We start from the raw sequence: 22325 nt of genomic DNA, 5'->3' as shown, positions 1-22325 counted from the left end.
TGGTGGCTTTAAATGAAATAAATAAAAGTTAAACCTCTTTGAAGCTTTCACCCCATATGATCAGGATATTAGGAAAACCATTTTGATTTGTTTGTTCAGGCAAAGTTTATGCTTACACTGCTTTTGACCAATAAAACATGGCATTTTTAAGCAGAGTGTCTCTGCATTCTGAAGGTATGAGCACCACATGTCAGATAAACATCAACATGAGAGACAATGAAGTCCAGTTGCCATGACTCAACCTCTAGACAACTTCACCTGGACGACTGAGAATCTTCACAGACATGAGAAACAGTGAAGCACACAAATGGGTGCACTAAGGAATGAGACCACCTTTGATTAAGCAAATGCACATATGTTGATTTTGCCTTTGCAAAGCAAAACAAATTGTAATAGTTTCATTCATATCCCGATCACATTATGTTCCTACAGATCTTAGTATTTGACTACACCAGTAAACCTGGCTAATTAATGTGAGATGTGCAGGTATTAAGGCCGTATACAGAATAGGCTGTGCAAACATGTTGATGCGTAGCTGAAGACGACTGACTTGTAACCATTTAGCTTAGCAGATGCATTCATGAACAGTACATGTTGGACTGTTAAATGGTGATGTCACTGCACATGTGTATTTGCTTGTTGGTGTGTGGCTAGATCTTCATGTCATAGTAGCCCCCCAGTCAATTGCCCACAGTATAGAAAGTTACTGTGCTCATGTCTTGTCATGAATATCAATGAACTATGTGAAATTTCAGCTCCAACACTCATAATTCAGCAGCATTTCTGTGGGGGAGACACTGTATTTCAAGAAGAAATCATGGAAATATTTAAGAGCTACTGACAGTAGCCTCAGTGTACCAGAATGCAACGCTGTGCTGTGACATAAAAATAAACTGATTGCAGCAATTTCAAATCCACTTTGTGGTATTTGTAAACATAACTGTAGAAAATGGAAAAGCACTAACTAAAGTAGATGTTGATGAGTCAGGTTGAGGAGAAAAGGTTAGAGAAACTCATAAGTCATAGACCACTGGATTAAACCATATATTGATGGTGCTAACAACATAAGGGTAGACAAGGATATTACTGTAGTCAGAAACACAAGTCATATGTAGGAAATAAGTTGAAAACTGTGTCTCCATAAAGTCTGGGTGGTCAGCTAAAAGCTCATCATAGAGTTATAGAAGCAGCAGTGTGTAACATTTCTTCATTAATTTACATCATGACTTGTTAGGTTTTCAGTGTGAATGAATCATAAAGAACCAACTAAAGTTTACCTGGTAATATGATGAAAAACGAATTGATACTGTGAAAAGCAAGAGTCAGAGTTCACCACAGAGAAACATCACATCAACCTCACTGATGGATGTGTTGTATATTTAGACCATGCTGGGCTCAGGTTACCACCCCTCCAGTTATGCTAGGCCTGTGTTTTTGATGATCTGATGTGTCTTGATACATGTCACGGTGCTGCCTACGTGTGAGTCAGCCAGAGTATTAAAACAGATTTAAGGTTTTGTTACATTTTTATTATTTAATTTGTGTCCTTTACTTTAGAGTTGCCTTATTTCACTAAAATAGAGTGATTTCTGATAAGTGGAGGCTTAAAAGCAATAATTGTTTATAGGAAGATCACATTACCCATCCACATTTCCACATCATACTTGGAGATTGAAAAACATAAACATATTTTTGTTGTTTATAAAGGAGCTCACTTGCACTTTAACCTCGAAAACCTGAATGTCCAGCTCACTTTTCTGATCTCTACACTACCATCAGAGACCAATGTTTTCAGGTTGTTATATTGAGGGACAAAGAAGATTCATTCAGTCTATGCTGGGATCTTAAATCAATTACTACAGTTCTATGGTAGATTTTGTTTTCAGATCCTGGCCAACCTGCTACACAAGTTCATCTACATTCAAAGTCACAGTTAATAAAGGAAAGGAAGGACACAACATTTTCATGCTATATGTCCTCTGCTTTCCCTGACTGAAGCCAGCAACGTGGGCCAAGCCAGCAGCAGGAGGGGGGAGAGGAATGCCAATGATACCACCATTATCCTCTTAAAGCTGCACTAGACCACATTTCTTTATAAATCTTTAGTTGGCTTATCAACCATACTCACCAAATGCTGCTGAAAGACAGACAGCCTTCAAACTTCCAACAATGAATTAAGATGATGAAATGGTGAAATGTTTCTTCTTTTCATACACAATGCCAAATTACAAATTAGTGGCATGTCAGAAAATGACTTAATGATAAATGCATCACCTGCCTCCTTTGCACTCAGATATCATAGTCATTTTTCAAGTAAGTTCAGGATCTTTTGGTATGTGTGGGGAGGAAATTACATGGATAAGAAAGCTGGATATAGTGTCACCACTCAGTCTTGATGCCAGTTTTTTTCCAGGGCTCGCTTGAATGTTGTAATGAAAAATTCCCCTGCAGTTCAAAAAACATTTTCCCCATAGAGGGATGATTATAGATTATAAAAGAATATAAATGGTAAACGATGTCTGCCGCAGGGACACCTTCAATTGGAAACAAGATCTGTGTTTACTTGTTTTATTATGAAATGAAAACAAATTTGATTTGTTTTAATTACTACTGCTATGCAGGGTTAATTTGTCAAGATAAACAGCTGGTGGCGCTATTTTTCAATTTGCATGCTATTAAGCTACTGCAGAAAAAGAACTCAAGATGATGCTTTGCTCTAGGAAAATACAGCAACTGTTCCCCCTTAGGCAGGTGTAAAAAAGAATCTTTGCAATGTTTTAATGTTTCTTTGAGTTTCCAGTGTTTCCACTCAAGATTTTCTAACCACAAATTTGAAATGTGCAAAAAAAAAAAAAAAACAGCTGGATGATAATTTCTAATGCCTGCTGTGAAAAAGGTCTACAGTATATTGTAGCTTTAAGTAATAACCATCTGACTGTCCTCATGTGCTCTCTTGTTATTCTCCAACTGTGTGCCCACCCCCCTCCGTGTACCCCATCCCATGTCCCACTCATGAACCTCGGCATCACATGACCTTGTGTCCCAGACTGTCCTCTCTGTGTGCCTATGTGTGTGTATGTGTGCATACCTCTTTGTGATCTGACATCAGACGGGCCGACTCCTGCTGCTTTTGGTACAACGGCTTTTTTTCTGCTTGGTAGGCTCAGTGTGTATGTTCTTGGTGTGTCTGTACATGTGACACAGTGCAGTGCTTTTTGTTTTAATTTTCCTGTATAATTACATGCAGATGTGCATCAGCACTGCATAGCGTACATGGCGTCCTAAGCTCCTGTGTGTGTTTTATTGCTCTCACTTTGTCCTGATCATTTGGCCACCATGTGCCATGAACAGGCTTATGAATGTTCCCTCAGTGCTGTAATTTATTTCTATAGGAATTTCAAGAATGCTGTGTGTGGTGCTGGGGTGGGACACATATGGGACCAAAGGGCTTTGGACACACACATAAAGACACATAGAGAAACTCACTGACTGTGTTATTGTGACTGACCATATTGACTGTCCTGCAAAAGCAGTTCTTGAGACCCTTTCACCCTGTTTTGGTGTGGTTGTCCATTTGGTCTGTGGGTGACTGTTTGTTCCAACTCCCAGGGCTTGATAGACATCTCAGCCCCTTGAATGACAGGCTTCACATAATCTGACCAATGGAAAACTAGTGAGTGAGTGTACTACACAGCCACTGGAAGAAATCCAAGCCAAAGTGAAATCCAACACGAGGAGGAGTGAGACTTCAAAACAAGACTGTGTGTTCTCTCTCTGTCTCTGCTCTCATGCCTAATGGTTCAGGACCACGATGTGCCTTTGGCAATATTTTGATGGTTGACCATGTGAAATTACAGCTAAAGGTATCAGGGGGAGGCTGTGGTCTTAGTATGTATATTATAAATGGGACAAAAGGTCAAAATACTGAGCCATATGTTCAACATAAAGCAAAGTGAAGCAGAACATTTTCTACCCATTCAGATTCCTTTGACAATAGTTAGACAAATTGGCGTCCACAGTATTTACCCTGTTTATCTTTCCATACTGAAGCAGCTATACACGACAGGACTCATCACTGGAAATGAGGACGTCTCAATAACCAGACTTCATGTTTGTTTAGTCTTCATTAAGCCTTTTTTCTCTGTGGTCTTTACAATAGATAAGTGTGTAACTAAACTTGGTTGCTACAGGTCAGCTAGATTGATTCACTTACATTTAATCTCCTTTACAGAGAGCATTACCACTGTGAAGGCTGATGTTTCATAAACATCAGCTGGTTGTAGATTTTTGACATAATCTCTCAAACACTGGTAATCACTGAGGCGACATCTGGTGGATATTTGCTCACTTGCAACTTTCATTGTCATTGTCACTCACTTTCCTCTTCCACCCTATTCCACCTCTTCCATCCCACCCTCCACCTGCTTCCACAGATGATGATGTAGACCTGGAGCAGCTGGTGAATGACATGAACTCCTCCATGGAGAGTGTGTATTCCACGCAGGCAGACACAGTGCTACTTCTGAACAATGGTCATATGCACGCTCCCCACCATCATCAGCATCACCACCACATGCATGCTGCCTACACAGGACACGGCCAGGGCCATCGTCGTCACACCCCGCTCCTGCTCCCTTCATCCCCTTCCAGGGAGAGGCTGCAACACTCTCAGCCCATGCACATCCAGGCTGTCAGGTACACACGCACATTGCCTGGCTTCTTGCATTCATTTTAATTTCTAGTGTTCCAGGTAAAAAGCAACCAAAAGCATTTTATATGAAAAAAGTGAAAATTACTGTTGTCTGAGGAAGAGCGTTGAGCCACTTTCTCTGTTTGTGTTGTCCCACATGTGCTTTTGTTGACATTTTCTGCTTATCTCTGTCTCTTTTAACTGCATTTAATGTCTTATTTTAAACTTGCCAATTTTAGCTTGTATCTGAATTTATTAATCTCTGTGAGTAAACAAAATTTTATATATATATATATATCTATATAGATATATATATATATATATATATATATATATAAAATATATTTATAACAGTCAAATATATTTATTTGTGTATATATATTTATATATTATATATTTATAACAGTCAAACTTCATCTTAATTGTTTTATAATAAAGGTCAGAGTTCAGTATTTAACTTATCTAGTATATCATATGTGTCATACCTTTCCATACTAAAATAACACTATTGTCAGCCTTTCACTGGCCAACCACTACAGTGACATGAGTGTGTGTGTCTCCCCCTGCAGGTGTCTCCAGGAAGAGCAGCAGCTGCGCCCAGCCTCTCTGCCAGCCATTCCCAATCCTTTCCCTGAGCTCTGTAGCCCAGCAGGTTCCCCTGTTCTCAGTCCCATCCAGATCTCTGACAACCACGTATGTGCACCTACATCATCTCACCTGCACTAACACACACTCACTGAAATTATACAACAGACTGGTAGAGTCAGGTATGCTGAAGGGTTGGAAGTGTTTTAAAGACAAAAAAAACCCATTTCTCTGACTTTCTTGCACATTCGACTGTTAATTTAATTATATAATTACATGAACATGACATTACATTTCACAAAATAAATGTCATGACTCATTCTAGTATTATTATTTAGTTTTGTACATTTTTGAAGTTGTTACTGGGACAGTACCACTGTGGTTAAAATAGATTGTTGTCCTTTACATGACCATTATCACAAGAAAGAGAGTGTGTGTGTGTGTGCGTGTGCGTGTGTGTGTGTGTGTGTGTGTGTGTGTGTGTGTGTGTGTGTGTGTGTGTGTGCGTGTGCGAGTGTGCGTGTGTTTTGAAACCAGCTGACTGGCCTGTTATGTTCAGTTCAGAGCAGCATGTGTTGACTTTGGCTGTGCACAGCCTTTCCATCCATTTCACAACAGCTCACCCTTGGTTATCTGACTTTGTGTGTGTGAGTGTTACTGTGGAAGTGTTATTATCAATCACATGCGTGCACACACACAGAGTGACACACATGTTTTGTTGTGGAAGGAGGTGAGTGGTATTTCCAGGATGCTGCAGACAGAGTGCAGACTTCCGTAGTGTGGCTGGGAAAATGGCTGGGAACGTCTACAGGTCGGATCTCTCTGAGCCTTTTGAATCCGTCTGCTGACTCCAGCAAGACAGGCACCCATTTCCGGTTCACACACTTAAACACTGACTTTTGGCGTCTGTGTGTGTGTTTTGAGAGAGTGTGTGTCACAGCCTTGCCCTTCCTTCCCCTGGTAGAGCCTCCTGTCCCAGGAATGTTCCATCCTTCTCAAAGATGTTTTCAGGATGCCCACCCTGAACAATAAAAGTTATTTTAGATGGTCATACACACACACACACACACACTCACACACAGATGTCATTATTCAGTTGACACACATGCACATTATTTTTGCTTTTTGTTGACATCATCTCACAAGGAATGGAGTCAGAGCTGTTTGCAGTTTGTACAGAGAACCCTTTGTCTGTGAAGGCTGACTCGATGCCTCATGTCTCTTTCCCAGAACATCCTAGTTTTATTCATTTGACTGTTGTGTGTGTCTAAAGAGGCAGTCAGACTTATTATAAAGACAGAATACATTTCTATTTTGTGTTTATTACTATTTGGGCAGTTTTAACAGTTCTGAAGTGCTGTGTTGTGTATTCTCTGACAACATATCACTGCTTTACATTTTCACACAGATTATGGCTCAGTGGCCTGATAGCGTTATGTTTCTTTTTTACTGCATTTTTGTATTGGCGTGTCACCAGGTTGGAATAGGAGGGAAATTCTTCAGAACTGCTTAATGGCACAAAAACAGGAAAATGGTAGTATTCTTCCAGGGCGAACAGCAGTAACGTTCGTGCTCAAAGTGAGAGGCACATGGAAAAATGACTTTAAACATTCCCTCATGATTATCATCAGCAGCAGAATATAAAAGCCTTTTGGCTAAAAAAGCCGTGGATCTGGCTAGGAGGCTGATAAATGTAAGACTAGAAGTGATGGGTCATAACTGAAAAAGTTTGGTTTACTGCTAATTAGCAAATGTTAAATTCATCAACATCAAAAACATTAGCATTGTCACTGTAAGCATGCTGGCATTAGCATTTAGCTGTAAGGACCTCTGTGCCTAAAAACAGTGTCACTGAGCTGGGACTAGTTTTTGGCTGATAGAATGAAAGTTCAGCCAGACTAAGCAGCAGGCTGGCCACAACATGACCTTTAGCTCCAGATGTCAGAGTTTATGTTGCCATGCAGGATTTTGTAATGTCATATTTATGCTAACAGTACATGTATATATGGATGTGTGCAGGTTAGTTGAGTTATGTGAGGATCGCTTACGTAACAATACAGATGAGACTCTCAGACGTGCCGTGAGTTGGTCTACAGACAGTTGCATAGTATTTGCATTGGCATGGTTATATCATAGGATCTCTCTGCCTCCAGCTGTAGAGTTGGAATCTGAACATTCTTCACTAAGCTTCAGTCTTTCTCAAAGGGATACACAGCTTAAATTATCAGTCAGTGACACTGCGTATGTGCGTGACATGACAGGTTTATGGCCTGTGTTGCCTTAATAACATAAATGGATTTGTCCTCAGGGTATTATCAATAGGCTACTGTGAACAGATGACATGACTCTGCATCTCAGTTTAGTGGAAGAATACCCATCTCATGGTAAATCTGATTTAACTCTTTAAATTGATTCTGGTTGATAAAGCTAATTCAGTAGTCTGGCTTTAGTCAGTGTTGAACTCTGATAGAGGCCATTTCCCACACAAATGTGGCAGTCTTACACCATACAGTTTAGTCTAATTACCCTTTCTTTCACAACGATTTTGTCAGGTCCTATTTGTCATCACTGGGCAAATGGGTTTGCATTGGCATCCTAACTGCAGCTGTAATGCAACTCCTGCTTTTATTTGTGGCCAGAGATGCAACATTATGAACATTAGGGACAGCAGGGAGTCCCAGTGGTTAACGAGACCTTCTCTCAACTAAAGGACAAGCCCCCTGTGTTGGCGAGCATCCATCCTGCTGAAGTAGCTTTGAGCAAGATACTGAACTGCTTCCAGCTTTGGGTTCATTGCTCTGTAGCTGAACATAACTTCTGACCTTCATGTGCAGGGATGCAAGAGAAAAGAGAGTCAAATAAAAAAAGGGATGTGAAAAAGTCAGTTCCTCATAGTTTGTTATACAATACATGGTCTGATTATATAAATCTTGCAAAACTTTACAAAATTTAAAGCATGTTATAAAAAACAGGACTCATACTTTGGTCCCATCTAAAGTCTGATCAATTGGATGGTTTTATTCTGTTACTAATTGGTTAATGCTGCATGCTAACACACCAAACACAGATGGTGAAGGTAGTACCTGCTGAACATCAGCACCTAAACATTATACTTGTAACCACTGTAGCACTTAGCTCAAAGCACTGCTGTGTCTTGACTGTAGCACAGTGGATGGATAATAAGTACTTTATTTACTGTCCAATTTTATAGTGTCAGTGATCCTCGAGAAAAGGTGGCAATATATCTTAGCTGGCATTTAAATATGAGTTTTAATATAGCAAAACATGACACGATTGCTGCTACTACAACAATGTCACAGACTTTCTGTGCAGGTCTCCCACCTCCCCTTATGTCTGTGGTCAGCTGATATACTTCTGCACGCAATGGTCTGCTGACCCAACACAGTCAGATCATTAGCTCACTTCAAATGCAGATCAAGAGCCTTTACTGTAAATTGTAAGTTAATTTCTTGCCTGGGTAGAATTCAACAGAGTTAGGCGCATAAGTCTTTGGATAAATGTCTAGTAGTTGTGTGTGTCTGATTGTATATGTGTCATGAAGATTTACAGGTCTTTTGAGATGCTGCCAGGGAGTAAATGTTTTACTTACTGTGACAACGTGATGACTCAACTTTGTAAGGGAGCACAGTCTTTTTTGAAACACACAGGTGTAAGATTATTTGTGTACTGTTAAACTAAAACGTGATGCTAGATTTAATTTTTTAATAGAAACCACAAACGCAACCAAATAAAGGTAAGTGCTGATAATCAAATGATGTTAGAAAAGAGATCTGAACTGTTACTACACAATATCCACATCAGCTCTTGTTTGAGCTCATTTTCTCCTAGTTTGGGAGCCAGGAAGTCTAATCGTCAGTGTATTCTTGAAGCACTGATGAAACCATTTTAAAATGAAGCTCTTTAAATGGACATAATATTACGTTTTATTCCCTGAAGCAGGAGTTTATGCAAATCCTTTGTTTCTTGGCCACAGACATTTTTATCTAAAAAGGTCAGTGATAGCCTTGTCCAGGACCGAACTGTGCAGCGGGCACTCTTTTTGCAAACTGGGGATGAGGAGCTTTGCTATTTGTGCACTAATAAATTAAATGAGAAATGATGTGTGAATGGGCTCTGTCCAAGGAAAAATATATCACAGTGTAGACTTTTCTGCCAACGGCGTTCATGTTTCTTTAATGAATTTTAATCTAGCATGTCAAAATTTGTCTTATGTTTTATTGTATTGGATTGGTTTAAACAACGCCCACATGCCATGTCAGTGTTTGGTCGTGGGGAGGCAAGTCACTCAGTGAGGCTTTGTGGTGGTGCTACACTGAGGTGAAATTGAGTTTGGCCTGTCTGCAGAGCAAACCAGCTCTGTCTGGCTTGAAACCTGACCACTCACAGACATGAAAGTCAACTGATGCCACAATACAGTAGATCAGGATTGGAAGTCATCAGCAACCAGCACTGAATCACTGAAATTAGAGATGGGTGTGTTAGTCTACTGAAGCAGCCTCTACCAGCTACGATTTGGAGATCTGTAGCAACTCGTTTTTCTTTCTGTAGGGTAATGTAAGAATTGGCAGGTAATTTAATATCCTTTTAATTTTATAGCCATTTTAAACATTTTGTGTTAAGATATATATGGTACAGCATAGATAGACTGTCCTTTAATATTATCTTGTATTACGTATTGACTTTCATTAATTTGACAGCTTAACAATATGAACCAAACAGTGCTGAACAAGTGTAAACAAACAGACATACATACAATGTCAAGGAATGTACAAGGAAGAGACATCTGAGCCCTTGTGTGTGATGAAGTGATGAACAGACATTATCACGTGATGTTATTCACCAGGTCTTTGCTAAAGTGTTAGCATGAAGCACAAATATCCAGCCAGGAAACAAACATTTTCCCAATTCAAGGCTCTTAATTCACAATATATACGACTTTCTCAACACTTATATTTTTATGTTACCACCAAGGATCCGTTTTCATTTTGTCAAGTGCGGAAGAGATCAGTGTTATACCAACAACTGTGGTAGTGACATAACACTCCATAATGATGAACATCTTAGCCAACTACACTTCTGTTACTTTCTCAACACATACTTACCTGAGATTTTCTTACTTGAGGAAGGAAGCTCCCTCATTTTCATTTTACTTTACCAGTTTAATTAGCACATTAACTTCAGACTTTATTAAACCCAACCTTTCTGTAAAGCCATGTTTATTTATCTTCTAGGTTTGTTTTTCTTTCATTCATTTCATTACATTTACATAAAACATATTATTTTAGTTTCTATTTTCCAAAGTGGCTGAGAAATAATAAAAACATCCCAGAGTTAATCATTTGCAGACCTAAATGTGACTTCAACACATAAGAAAATACAGTGTCATATACTCCTCCTCCTCCATCCCCTCTGAATGAATCAACCTTGCTTTTATTGCTTTTCTAATCCCTGAAATTTAGCTCTGGCTTTAAACAGCCACATCACTTTGTGTTTGTGTGTGTATAGCCCGATAGGTTTAGGGGCCCATAAACCTCTTGGTCATGTGGGTCTGACCCTGGTGCAGAATATTGTGTTTGACATCTCTGACCCTGTTAATACTGTGCTTGTGTGTGTGTGTCTTTTTTATATGCCTGATGGTGTCTGTATCTAATATGCTCAGCTCCAAGTCCTCCTTACCTGTGTGTGTGGATGGATGAGTGCTACTGTAAGCAGCATAGATGGCCAATAACACTGTGCATTTCCACCCTCCCATTGGTGGAGAGAAACAGATGGAAATGAGGAAGGGAAAAGATGGGGGCATAAGCCAAGGTGAGTTAAATTTCCCCATATAATCATAAAACTTAAGTAAAGGGAAACATAGCTAAGGATGATTATACTTTTAGGATATAAATAGTCAGAGAAGGAGTACATGAACACATGAAAACATAAATAGAAAGAAAATGAATATTAATTAGAAGGAAAGAGGAAAATTTGCCTGCCCACTCCATGTAACACACAAGGTGAGCCTGTTATTTCTTCCTACACCCACCTTGTTTTTCATATGTGCTCATCACATACGTAAACATGCACATTCACATGTACATGCACACAACAGCCCAGTGTTCCTCAGACAAAACTGCCGTGGAGGGTGGAGGAAAATCCTGAGCAGTAAAGATAGAAAAAAAAAAAACTTCTGGAGCTGGGTGTTATAGTTTACATTTTGTTTTGCTTTTTAAAAAAATGTCTGTGTCTTAGTTTTCATTTACACTGTAATAGGGGTCTGCTGGGCTGGCCTGCACTGTACACATGAGCCTGATTATGACTCAGTATTGCATTACTAACATTCCTCCATAGCGCTCTCTCTCTTTTTTCCCCCTCCATTCATTTTATTTAGCTCTCTCTCTGTCTACCTCAACGAAGCCTGGGCAGATTTGCTGAGCAACCACCTCCCCTCTCTCCCTCCCTTACCCCTCCTTTGACCCCCTCAGCAAAGCCCAAATGCCGACATGTGATCCATACGGTTTCAGATCAAATCACCAGGCTGTTTTTTTTTATTATGATTCTCACCTGCCTTCTTTGCAAACCTTGAAGCCTTCAGTGTGTGTTACACATGTTGCTCTGGTCCTAACACTTGCATATAGTATTTCACATACAGCTGAGGAGGAGGAGGAAGAGGAAGAGGAGGAGGACAGGAGGGAGGGAGGAGGTGGAAAATTGAAACCGTCAGGCAGCTCAAAGAAAATGTCAGTGGATACATAAGAATAAAGGATGTGCGTGTGTGTTTGGTGATTGGTTGAGTAGTTTGAGTTTGTTCACTCTGTCCATGGGCTTGTGTGTGTAAGGAGTTGCAGACATGTTTTAAGGAGGAAGACTGTTACTTTTGGTGCAGCAGCATTTGTAAAAGGTACTGACAGGGATTTAAAATTTTTTTTTATTTTTTTGGTGGGGGGTGGAGGGTGGAGGCACGAGGGGATTTGGATGCTGCCCTGAAGATAATAGTGTAGAGTACGTGACAGGTAGCAGCTCACCGTTTAAAAATCCCATACTGGGTTAATCCAGTGTGAGGAGGAGGAGGAGGACAAGGAGAGGAGAGGGGGGAGGAGAGGAGTGGCGGCTCATACCGCTCCTCCCTGCTCAGCCTTTATGCTGCCCAGCACAAGAAGAAGGGGCAGGCTGTCTTTCTTTCGCTCTGTCTTTCTTTCACTCCTGTCCTTCCTCTGTCTCTTCCTTCCCTCCTCCGCCCTTCACTCTTGCTTTTCTTGTATTCTCCTGCCAATCTGTCCCTCCCTCTCCCTCCCTTTCTCTCTCCCTCCCTGACTTCCTCTCTTCCTCCTCCCCTCCCTCTGCCCCTCTCTCTCTGTCTCACTGTGTCACTGGAGAGCGTCTCAGTGTGAAAATGCCATCCTGCTCACCAGACTGTTGCCTCTTTCAGGCCGTGGAGGTAAGAGACTTGTTTCTTGTTTCTGGATGTCCATCGTGAGACCTGTATATATATATGTGTGAGGACCTTTACATTTTTTCCCCCTCGATGTCCCTAAAACTTTTCTCCAAAAGTCCTGCATCATGATTTACTTTTTTTTTTTATGGGGGCGTGTGGTAAGAGAGAAGCAAGTCTCCTGGCTTTGCAGGGGCAGAGAGCGCTGTGACGTTGTTTCTCTTTGCGTTCGGACTTTCTTGTTGTGTTGCTGTGCTGGTGCTTCTGGCGTTTTGTATTATTTCTGAGGCGTTGTTGTTGTTTTTTGGTGTTTTTACCTTTCTGCGCCATTGTCCAACTGAATTTTTCGTGCTCTCACCCAGACCCTTGCCTGTTCCCAGCTTTAATGGCTTGTTTCATGTAATTTTCAACTATTCCCTGGTGGATTTTGTGTAAAGTGAGGGGCAGCAGAATCCCTGCTGTGGCCAGAAGATGTGAAGTATGTGGGTGTACACCCACTAACATACACACATATACGACTTCTTTCTATGGAACGTCATCTGAATCTTCTTTCTGGCTCGCAGGCACTTTCTGATCTGTTCATTTTCTCATATGTGTGTGTGCTGCATGTGAGCACACTGTGATATGTATGTGTGTGTGTGTGTGTGTGTGTGAACTCAGCTAATACAGTGGTGTGAAGCAGCTGGTCTGTGGTTATCAGTACAGCAACACACGTGCAAAATTACACTTGGTTTTAATGTTGTTTTGGTCATTTGGCTGAAAAGGTTCAAAATGGCGCAACAATGGGAGGTACCACTGCTTTGAACTGTACTTGCTTGCTGCTCCTAGCGGTGACATTTCTGGAGACAAAATGCAACATGTGTAAATACACCGTGTTATTTCAGTGTCCAAGTGTGAATATATGTTTTTCATTCTTTTCCGACTATGGCTATTCCTGCCTGTGACAGAACTTGTGTCATTGTGGGTTGTGCACAGGCAGGTTTACATACGTTTTAGTGACGTGGATGTATATGTAACTAGGTTTGGTTGAGCTGTGGACAGCAGGGTTGAGCTGAGAGCTTCACTTTTCCAGGACATTTTCCTTCTGTTTTTTAAAGCACTTCTCATGTTGTTGTTGACAGAACATGACTTTTTAAAGGTGGACTTGGCAAAGCACTTTATGGAGGTACATGATCTGGCACATTCTCTTTATTCTCTGCACATCTGATTTCCAGAAAGCTACTCAGGACACATCGTGTCTTAGCCTTCATGTGAATGCATACCCTTTACTCTTCTCCCATACACATTAGTATCACTACTATATGTTTTCAGATAGTGAAGGTGTGGAGTGAGGATGGAGCCGGTAAAGTGGTGGAGATCCCAGCTGACATGACAGCTAGAGATGTCTGTCAGCTCCTCGTCTACAAGAGTCACTGTGTGGACGACAACGCATGGACACTGGTGGAACACCACCCAGTCCTTGGCCTTGGTAAGGATGTGTGTGTGTGTTGTTGCTGTTTTGCCTGTTTTTTTTAATTCTTTTGTAAGGGTGGACATAATCTCTTTGTCTTCCTCTGCTTTTACATTGTACATTGTTTGTTTTACTTAATACTTACGTTGTTATATATTCCAGGGAGTGTACTCTTCTTTTAAACAACGTCTTTCTCTACCAAACATGAGTTTTACTCCACAAATTGTAATACATAACACTGTCATATGTCATGAAGGTTTCTATCAGCCTTGAGAAACTGTATAAAAATAATTCTTCAATGGGTCAGGTTTACCTTTCACTACATTCCTGTGCATTTGTGCTGGATTTATATGGCTTTTCTCCTTTTGTGGATCAGCCTTGTGCATGTGTGCCTCTGTCCATACCCATTTTGTGTATGTTTGCATACAGTAGGTGTGGATAGTCACTGGTGTGTACCCTCAGTGTGTATGTTCACTTGAGCATGGCACGCGTGCTTGTATGGTTTCTGTACGAGGGAGGGCTGGTGTGGCAGCCGCAGGATTAAGCATTTTCCGTGTTCTGCTCTTGTCTGTTCCCTCCCAAATAATTTGCTCAGGCAGAAAGAAAGGAAGAAAAAAAAGAGAAAAGTACAACTTGTTTGATTAACTTTTTTACATTTTCCATGTCTAATTTCAAACCTTTATTTATTGTTTGTTTTTTTTTCTCTCTGGGTCTGTCTTTGTCCTCAATGAGGCTTTCCTACACCCGACCTATATTTTTAGAGTAAAAGGATCACTCTGTGCTTTGCTTGATCTGGATTTTCTGGAAAAAAAGGCACTGGAGAGATGGAATGTGAGGTGAAGAGAGGGAGGGCGTGAACAAGAAGGAGAGAAATGAAGGGAGAAAGAAGGAGAGATGGGGGGGGCTGGACTAAAGCGTCATACCAAAGCTGCAAGGAGCCAATCGTGGGTCTCCTTTGGACGAGCCCCTAGCCATCCCGGCCAATCAATCTTTCCTAAACCCTCAACAGGAAATTCCCCTTCTTGCAGCCAGTGTACTCACACACACACACACACACACATTCAGAACCGAGGCATTTCCACCCTTCAACAGCAGCCAGAATACTTTTTTAACAAAAATAATAACTACATAAAATGTAGGTACTGTACAAGTTTGTGTTTTTTATTATGAGAGGAAGACCACACAGACACACACACACACACACACACACACACACACACAGAAGGTAATTGGACCTGTGTGGTGCACAGTAAGCAGGTTAGGCCTGTGTGAGCTCTTAAAGTGTGGTTTTGTGTTTGTCTGTGGCTTGTACATTGCTTATGGCTTCTCTGCTCTCAGCAATCAGCCTAAATACATGACATCATCTTCCTGCAGTGCCCCCACCACCACCAACTCCTCTTCCCCTCCCCATCTCACACCACTTATCCTCTCTACCTTCACCTCCTCCCTCCCTGCCTCACAGTGCTTCTTCTTTTCAGAGCCCCTCCTCATTTAACCTCTTCTTCCCTTGCTCGTCTCTTAGTAACTGGAGATTTTTCTTGCTCTGCAGTTGTGTTTAAAAGTTGAAATGGTAGATAAAGAAGTGGTTTAACTGTGACTTCTCCTTTGTGAGTATTTTATTAAAGTAAACCAAGGATAATGAACTCATTTCTGCCTTCAGTAAGGAATGTGATTATTTATCCCACAGCATACCGTGTGCAGTATAAGGCACTCTAACTATGACTTTGCTATTCACATCATGGAGATTTATGACACTTAACTATGACGAAGGTTATAAACTATTTTTCTAGTCTAAAGGTGTAAAGTCCTTTCCAGTTTATAACAATATCCAATGTGAACGCCCAGATTTTTAAAACATAACATCTGTTTAAACTGATTTTCACTTGGCACATTGAAAACGTTTTGTGTTTTCTGCTGTTAGAGGACACTAAACAATAAACAATAACCAAGGTCCTTTGGTGACAAGGACATATCAGACTATGCTTTCAGTATTAAAAATAGAAGAGAGAGGGCGATAGTGCATGCATAATAGCTGCTTGATATTCTGCAGATCAGCCATAGTCTTTAAATTAATTTAAATAAATACAGTGCAACTAGTAGTTTTTCCACCCAAATATTGGCCTTTTTCTGATATTCATATCCTTGTAAATTCAGATAATTAACAAATGAATAATAAGCCTTGATGCTGTGGGCACTGATTTTAAAGTCTTGTTTCATGTCTCATTCCATCCCTGTGGACAGCTCAGAGATAACACAGTGGAGGAGACTAACACTGTCTGGCTCTGTGTCCTTATACAGAGAGATGTCTAGAGGACCATGAGCTGGTGGTTCAGGTTCAAGCCTCTATGAGCAGTGACAGTAAATTCCTCTTCAGGAAGAACTATGCCAAATATGAATTCTTCAGGAACCCCCTGGTGAGTCGCTCTCTCTCACTGAAATGACCTTTCTCTGACTGGTTTGATTTAGCACGCAGCCCCACATACACACTGTCGCAGACATAGCTGGGGATCAGCCAGTTTCCAGCCTTGATATTTTTGGACTTGAGCTGCTGAGAGCTAAAATTTCATGCTGACATTCAAAATCTTGACATTTGATTGTTTTTTAGGCAAAGTTAAAGGCACTTAGTGTTTCCACCAGAAGATTTTTTCTAGCTGAAAAGGCAAACCCCCTGCAGCATAGAAAATATATTTTTTCCCTCTAAACCTTCTTTGATAGCATGTATTCGACCACTTTAAATTTGATGTTTTATGTAATTTTATGTTGCATGTACATAAACAACAATGCTAACACGATGATGCTGAACATGTCTTGCAAGATGTTTTAGCATTTTACACTTACCACAGAGTACAACTGAGGATGATGGGATTGAGACGAGACGAGATGTGATGACATTAGACGAGATGAGATTAGATAAGAGGAGACGAGATGAGATTAGGTGAGATGAGATGAGATTAGATGACTGGAGATGAGATTAGACGAGACGAGATCAGACGAGACGAGATTAGAAGAGACGAGATTAGAAGAGACGAGATTAGACGAGACGAGATTAGGCGAGATAGGATTAGATGAGATAGGATTAGATGAGATAGGATTAGACAAAACAAACCAAGATTATCTGAGATGAGATTAGACAAAATGACAGGCGAGACGAGATGAGATTAGACGAGACAAGATTAGACGAGATGAGATGAACTTTATTAACCCCAAAGGAAAATTCAGGAATGTGACTGGTTTTGTGGGTATATGAGTTTAAATGTTGGATCATTTCCCCCATCAGTAGAACTCAGGCTATTGGGAATCACAAATGCCTGCACAAACTTTGATGGCGATCTTTCTATTTGAGATGGTTCAAACTGGAGCATAGTGCTGACAATCAATCCTTACCTGTCCCTAGTTGGCTAAAAATTCCCAGTGTTATATATGTATACTTCTGATGAATCATGCTCCATAGAGTAGTTGTGTCCTATGAAATGAACATACTTTTCATTCCCTTATCAAGACTGACTGACTGATTGTTGAGTTAATAAAAGCCCATTATTGTCCCATGTCAGTCTAAGTTTAGACACAATGCTCTCTTTGTGTCTCTCTCAGTATGTTTGAGCTTTCTGTGTGTTGTACTATGTTTGCCAGCTTCATTTTTTTCCCGTCCTACTGGAAAACTCATTTAAAGTCTTATTGGGAAAGAGCATGGCCTAAAATATGAAATGCAAGGCGTTAAAGACACAGACCTGCCTCTGACCGTCAGCGAGTCAGCATTAGCCTGCTTTGCGTGGTATCTTTTGCTGATGTGGACTCAGCAAGGAGCTCCACTATTACGCGCTGGCCAGATATACGGTGACATTATTGCCGTGGTAATTTAGGTGAGTGCCGGAGCCAGCAGGTGACCTCAGCTCTGTGGTAATGAGTACGGTAAAACACCAGAGTGTAGGCTGCTGCCTGTCAATCATGCTAAGACAAGCAGTGCTGGCTAAAGGGGATTACATCAGCGGGTGAGATCATACTGCATCTACTCCCAGGCTGGAGTGCCCTCTCTCTTACCACACCACTTTGTCTCTGAGTCCTTGTGCTCGTCAGACACGCACGCACAAAAGGAAAGATGAAGTCTGTATAGAGTAACACTACCCCACCCTGAGCTTGCATGTGCACTAAGTGGTTTCTAGTAACCTCTCTCACGTTCTCCCTCCTTTCCTTCTCGTTTGCTTATTGTTGGCCTCTGCGTTTTCCATCCAGAACTTTTTCCCAGAGCAGATGGTGGCCTGGTGTCAAGAATCTGATGGCTCAATCCCTCCGTCACAGCTCTTACAGGTGAGGCAACGACTCAGTGAACAGGAACATACAGTACATGCACTGTTATACATCTTATACATGTAACATGTCCTGTTATTACCTAACCCCTAAGAGTCACTTCAACCCTAATGTAATCCCGGACCTACATCCTAACTCTAAAGTAGCCATTGCATAACTAAATGAAAGCAGGAAAACGATTTGTCTTTGTGAAGACATCAGGATAATAGTTTTTACAGAATCAAGGAACATGCCATTCCCATGATGTTAGGAGCAGACACACAAACATTTGTGTTACATTCAGTTCTGCTGTTCCCAGTTGAAGCTGTTTTGTATGTTTTTGCAGAACTTTCTGAACTCTAGCAGCTGTCCAGAGATCCAGGGCTATCTGCACATGAAGGAGCCTGGACGCAAGTCCTGGAAGAAGCTCTACATGTTCCTACGGCGCTCAGGTCTCTACTACTCTACTAAAGGAACATCCAAGGTGATAAGTTGCTGCTGTATTGATTCTGAAACTGGCACAAAAAAGAGAGATTAATCGCTGACACATTTCATGTCTGACAGACCTTGTTGGTCAAAGCTTATTGTTGTTTATTTTACAGTTTTTCAGTTATTTTACCAGTTTTCCTAGCTGTAACTGTATTTTACTGTAGGTAGTGCTGGTGTGTAATCTAACGATACATCAACTTCTAATTGGTTAATGAAAACTTTTATAAAATATGCTCAAATTATATGGTCATCTGCTGTGAAGCAGCAGAAGGCTTTAAAACAAGCAGTTTGCAATCCGTCATTCTGTTGCCAACCTTCTCCCTGCCCCTGACTGAACAGGAGCCCCGGCACCTGCAGCTGCTGTCAGATCTGGAGGACAGCAACATCTTCACCATAATCACAGGCAGAAAACTTCATAATGCTCCCACAGACTACCAGTTCTGCATCAAGGTAACACACAAGAATCCACGACAGCCTGAACAAGTCAATTAATCCAGTGCACAAGTTTGTCTTCCAGGAAAAAGGATGTAATTGTGTTTCTGTTGTGTTTAATCATTTAAGTGTGTGTGACTGTGCTTCTGTAAAACAAGAAACTGTCTATCCTAGTAGAAGTGGATAATGGGTTGCTCGCTTACGTTTAATAAACCTGCTGCTCCTCTACATATATTGTATGGGTCTGGGTTCAAACACATGCTCTGCACTGTGTCTAACCCAGGAGTTATCATCTGTGGGTCACCTGCAGATCTGGGATAAGCTGAGATAGCACAGGGAGTCTGGCCTCCCTAACCCCCACACCTCTCTCAGACACACAAACACACTAGACTGACATGTCCAATGCTGTCAACAGGGGGTGCCTAGATTGTTGCTATGGCAACGTGAATGAATTTATCAGTAGCGTTGCATTTAAGGAGCAGCGTGTCTGACGTCTTTGTTACTGGTGGAAGAAAAGGAGACTGTCTGCAGTGTGACTTTGAAATAGTCCTGGGGTAAAGTAACTTAGTGCAAGTAATCTAGGTGTAATAAAGTAGTTATTTCTTTACTTACTTTTATTTTTTCGAGTACATATTTTTATTCTAATCTACTTTTTAAAAGATAAGAAATCCAGAGGATCCCATCTTTGCTAAATGTGCTGTTAAATTATATTTCACTTTTAATGTTTTTGTAACTACGTGTATTAAAAAGGCCTTTGATTAGGTAAAGATAATCACCACTTTGGGGAGCCTCTCTGCAAAAAACACACAGCATTTTCACATGTTTTCTGTCAAGATGCCATTGGGCCAGTTAAGAGAGGAATTAGTGTATGTTAGTGTGCTGTCTGTAGTTAGCTACAATATATATGTATTATGTCTCCAAAACCATATGAGTCGAATCTATACCATCACAAATTCAAACCTGCATTACATAACGTAACAGGGGGCACTTGCAGTGCCTCACATTTAAGGGTCTGTGCCTGTCATTTAGTGAAAGCCAGAAACCACAGAAAAGGCCTTGCATTTTCGTGCTGTGTGTCTCATTAATTTAATGTCCCACTGTGTATCTGCTGTTTGGTTGACAGCCCAGTAAAGTGAGGAGTGACTGTAAGGCGCTAAAGATGTTGTGTGCAGAGGACGAACAGAGCAGGACCTGCTGGATGACAGCCTTCAGACTGCTTAAAGTAAACCCTTTATCATCCTGTTATTTTATTTAAATCCAAGGCTGTGAGCCATATTAATGCACAGATCGCACGGTTTGACACTTCACAATGGACAATGCTAATTGACATTCAAACTAATAGTTACTTCATAGGTGCATTCCTAGGCCTGAAGTGTTAACGTCAATTATTAATTAAGTTAATTTGTCTTTGAAACATGAGTCAATGCTCTTTTTCTTCTTTCTTCACAGTATGGGATTGTATTGTATCAGAGCTATAACGTCCCCCAGCAGAGGAAAGCTAACGTCTTGCCTTTCTCAGCGCCTGTGGTGAGGATCCACTCTCTGACATCACCTTCTTACAGTCCCGCTCTAATGTCCCCACTCAGCTAAGACTAATCTGAATTGATCCATTAATTAGCTGATGGTGAATTGGCAACCTTTATGCCTCTCGAGAAAAAACAGCCACAGATGGGGTCACATTTTGCATACGAACAATGTATTTCTCTTCAAATGTTCATTGCTCTTGTTGACCTTTGTTAATGAGGTGAAAACAGTGTCATGAAGTGAAAAGCTGGTGGTCCGTATTTAGGTCGGTCTACGAATAAACAGGCAGCTCCCATTGATCATGAATTATGAACTCATTAGTGAAATATTTTCTGTTGCATAAGCATTTTAATTTTTAGATGATTAGTGAAAAGTCATTTAAAAAAATTATTTCATTAATTAGCAAGTACCTTTTTGGTCACATTTCATTTGACCTAAAGGAACAGCCTAAGTAAAGAATTCAAGGAAAACTGGAATAATTTTAGAGCCAGAGAGCCAGGAAAGGCCTCAGCAGGGTGTTTTTTTGGATTGACTAAAGTGGGTCTGTGTGCAGACAGGATTTGTCATGCCCCAGTGAGTGTGTCTGGCTTGTTTGACCTCTGACCCTTGTCTACTTCCCTTCCCTTCCCTCCTTGTGTTCCCCACCTCACACTGCCCATCTACCACCACCCACAACCTACCCTCCCAACCTGCCACGTCTCCTAACAGCGGAGTGTTTCTGAGAATTCCCTGGTCGCCATGGACTTCTCCGGACAGACCGGTCGCATCATAGACAACCCTGTTGAGGCACAGAGTGCTGCCCTGGAGGAGGGACAGACCTGGAGGGTAAGAAGGAGGTTGAGCTACAGGTTGGCTAGATCTCTAAAAATAAGAAGAAGTCATAAACATGTATTTTAGCTTCAAGAGTTTTTTGTACATCAGCTTTCAAATAGTTTGCTCTTGGTAAAGGACCCCTCATCACTACATTTTTACAGGGTGTTTATTTCCTGAAGTTTAATAAAGCTAACAAAATGGAGAGTTACATTAGTGATTAAATAACAGATTCATAGCTTTTGCTCTTTCATGTATAAATGTAATATTGTTCATGCAGAGGCCTCTTCCATGTTGAACTAATTTCTCTTTTCCCTCCAGCACTTTTCTTATTAGATTTAAATGTGCAGCAGCTCCACTTATTTGTTGTTGAGATCACTGCTCACAGAGCTGTATTGTAGCGCCAGAGCAGAACACAGATGCTGACGTCACCGTTAGCTTGTACTTGACATTGGTGGCATTAGTCAAAAGGAGGGCTGAGGCAGTAATTCTGTTTTGAAATAAATTAACCTCATGCTAAATGTTTGTAATTTCTTCCACATAGAAACGGGGTCAGCGTATGAATGTCCTGGGTAGTCCCAGCCCCTTGCACCCATCCTCTCTGAGCACAGGTACTCTCACTTAGA

At 40.9% G+C, this 22325-nt stretch overlaps 1 protein-coding gene across 2 annotated transcripts in view; it reads left to right on the top strand.

The window, feature by feature from the left end:
- The window catches only part of LOC113126991 (growth factor receptor-bound protein 10-like), a 35716-nt gene that overhangs the window by 11004 nt on the left and 2387 nt on the right, over window positions 1-22325 (top strand). The window contains exons 4-14 of one of the 2 annotated variants that reach the window (XM_026301174.2): window positions 4434-4695; window positions 5260-5383; window positions 14022-14178; window positions 16459-16574; window positions 18391-18465; window positions 18791-18928; window positions 19273-19383; window positions 20489-20587; window positions 20815-20892; window positions 21598-21714; window positions 22244-22310. In XM_026301174.2, coding sequence (XP_026156959.1) covers window positions 4434-4695; window positions 5260-5383; window positions 14022-14178; window positions 16459-16574; window positions 18391-18465; window positions 18791-18928; window positions 19273-19383; window positions 20489-20587; window positions 20815-20892; window positions 21598-21714; window positions 22244-22310 — 1344 coding nt within the window. Of the gene's footprint in view, window positions 1-4433; window positions 4696-5259; window positions 5384-12275; window positions 12717-14021; window positions 14179-16458; window positions 16575-18390; window positions 18466-18790; window positions 18929-19272; window positions 19384-20488; window positions 20588-20814; window positions 20893-21597; window positions 21715-22243; window positions 22311-22325 lie in introns of those variants that run through there. The other variant, XM_026301175.2, reaches the window with a different exon arrangement.

The sequence above is a fragment of the Mastacembelus armatus genome, chromosome 11 (genome assembly GCF_900324485.2).
Source record: "Mastacembelus armatus chromosome 11, fMasArm1.2, whole genome shotgun sequence".
In the NCBI taxonomy this organism is placed as follows: domain Eukaryota; kingdom Metazoa; phylum Chordata; class Actinopteri; order Synbranchiformes; family Mastacembelidae; genus Mastacembelus; species Mastacembelus armatus.
This window is presented reverse-complemented; position numbering and strand designations above follow the sequence as displayed.